Source organism: Merops nubicus, unplaced genomic scaffold (genome assembly GCF_000691845.1).
Source record: "Merops nubicus isolate BGI_N331 unplaced genomic scaffold, ASM69184v1 scaffold28185, whole genome shotgun sequence".
Classification (NCBI taxonomy): Eukaryota; Metazoa; Chordata; class Aves; order Coraciiformes; family Meropidae; genus Merops; species Merops nubicus.
The window spans coordinates 11897-14205 of record NW_008608053.1 but is presented as its reverse complement, the minus strand read 5'-3'; the positions used below and the strand labels follow the sequence as shown (position 1 = coordinate 14205).

The window sequence follows — 2309 nt, the reverse complement described above, 5'->3', positions numbered from 1 at the left end:
CATGGCCCGGGAGATCTTGGGTGGTGGAGCACAGATTAGGGTGCTCCAAGGGAGGAATGATGGCCTGGTTTTAGGGTGTTCTTGGGTGATGGGCAGTGGGTTAGAGCACTACTAGGTTGTGTGCCATAATCTAGGTGCTGTCAGAGCAGGGGATATCGCCATCACTGGTGTAGGACCATCTCCTCCTCTGCCATCAGAGCTCCCTGTGTGGTGAGAACGTGACAGTGTTTGGATGCCTGAACCATGAAGTCCCGCTGACGTCCGGTGACAACGCATCGGTCAGCTGCGAGACGGGTAGGCTGGGCTGCACACCTCCATCCTGCCAGGGCCGTGGGGGTCTCAGCCCCTGGCGCATCTGGAAAGGGGCTGGGGGGGACAAAGCAGAGATGGTGGGGGCATCTGTCCCTGTCCCAGCTCTGCCCAGGGGAAGGGGCTGCCCCCTGCCCAGCTCACCCAGAGCTCTCCTGGCCTGCAGAGCACCTGTCAGGCTTCCTGCTCTCGGTCAATGCCACGGCCAGCCTCAGCCGCCTGCGGATCCCCTACCCACAGACGGGCAGCTGGTACCTGAGCCTGCGCTCGCTCTGCGCCACAGAGCACGGGTAAGAACCCCAGCCCGCGCCCTCCCTGTGTGCACAGAAGGGCTGCCCACACCACAGCCTTCAGCATCTGTGCCATGGCTCTGTGCTTGTGCCTGACCCCTGCGCTGCCTGGCACCGCTCACGTGTGTGCACGTGGCTTTGGGAGCTGTGTCACTATATAAGTGCCTGCGTGGGCACGGATGGCTCTATCCTGTGCCTGCCTGGCCATCTGTGGGTCCCCACAGCTCTTCCCTCTGTCTCACAGTTAGGAAGCGCCTGTCAGCTTGCAAACACCGTGCATCTGTTGGTGCCTGCCTGTCTCTGTGGCGGTGCCCATCTGTACCTGTGCCCAGGAGGGGACTGGGCTGTCTCTGTGAGATTAGGGATGTGCATATGAAGGGGCAGCTCTGGTCACGCTGCTGTGCCCTTGCTCTGCTCAGCAGCTCCAGGGACCTGTCCTGTGTCCAGGGCTCTGCTCCTGGCCCTGAGAGCTCTGTGGAGGAGAAGGGCTGTTATGTGCATGTGTCTGCACACGTGGGAGTCCATGCAGTCCTATTCAGTGCATGCATGCAGACAGCACTGCATGTTCCGTGCAGGCGTGTGGGTACTGCTGCATGCACATTTGATTCATGTTTGCTTGCACGCTTGCATACAGCTCTGCGTGTGTGTTTCTGCAAGCAGACAGGGCTGTGTGCGTTATGTGTCCACATGTCTGCAGATTTGATGGTATGAGCACAGAAGGACAGTAGACGCATGTGCAGACTGCGGTGTGCACGTTTGTGCGTTTTGGGTGTGTCTGCATGTCCATGGGCAGCCGCTGCTGCACGTTGTTGGGTCGTGGGCCCATCTGTGCTCCTGCATGCTGGAACTGCCCATGTGCTGGGTGCACCCAAAGCCCCATTCGTGGGTGCTGTGGGGCAGTGGGGGTGCTGTGCCTGCTCTGGCTCCTCTGATGCTTTTCTAGTTCATGTTGAATTGCCAGTTGCAGTTGGTCCTTTCCCGACACGATCACACAGAGGCATTGCAAGGCGCTGGTGTTTGCACAGCAAAATCCAAATTAGATAGGAGCCAGATGAGTGTGGGGCCAAGATCTCAGCTGCCATATGCAGCACCTAAGCAGCTCCTTTCTGCACTCGCCCCGTCCTTGGGTCTGCCAAGCCTGGGTGCGATGGGTGCCTCTGGTGGAGGGAGTCAGGAGCTGCCGAAGGGGCGTGGGCTGAGGGCTGACCCCCGCCTCCTGCGCTGCAGGTTCGAGCCCTGCACCAACGTGACGGCCGAGGTGTACCTAGATCTCAGCTGCCATATGCAGCACCTAAGCAGCTCCTTTCTGCACTCGCCCCGTCCTTGGGTCTGCCAAGCCTGGGTGCGATGGGTGCCTCTGGTGGAGGGAGTCAGGAGCTGCCGAAGGGGCGTGGGCTGAGGGCTGACCCCCGCCTCCTGCGCTGCAGGTTCGAGCCCTGCACCAACGTGACGGCCGAGGTGTACCTGCGCGCCTACCTCTCGCCCTGCATCAACGACTGCGGCATGTACGGCCAGTGCAAGCTGCTGCGCACCAACAACTACCTGTACGCCGCCTGCGAGTGCAAAGCTGGTGAGAGCTGCCCCAGGCACCCATGGTCCCCGCTGCCCCCAGGAACCCCCCCAGCATTCTCCCCTTCTACACGGGGGTTGCGTACCCATTAATCCCCCCACGCCAGCTCTTTGCAGGGTACTGGCAGGGGGTTCCCTCAC

At 61.0% G+C, this 2309-nt stretch overlaps 1 protein-coding gene across 1 annotated transcript in view; it reads left to right on the top strand.

Moving 5' to 3' along the window:
• TMEM8B (transmembrane protein 8B) overlaps positions 1-2309 on the top strand; it is a gene marked incomplete at its 5' end in the record, with an annotated part of 6326 nt that overhangs the window by 2636 nt on the left and 1381 nt on the right. Inside the window, 3 exon segments of the mRNA XM_008940163.1 lie at positions 103-294; positions 476-599; positions 2000-2170. Of these exon segments, the coding sequence (XP_008938411.1) occupies positions 103-294; positions 476-599; positions 2000-2170 (487 nt within the window).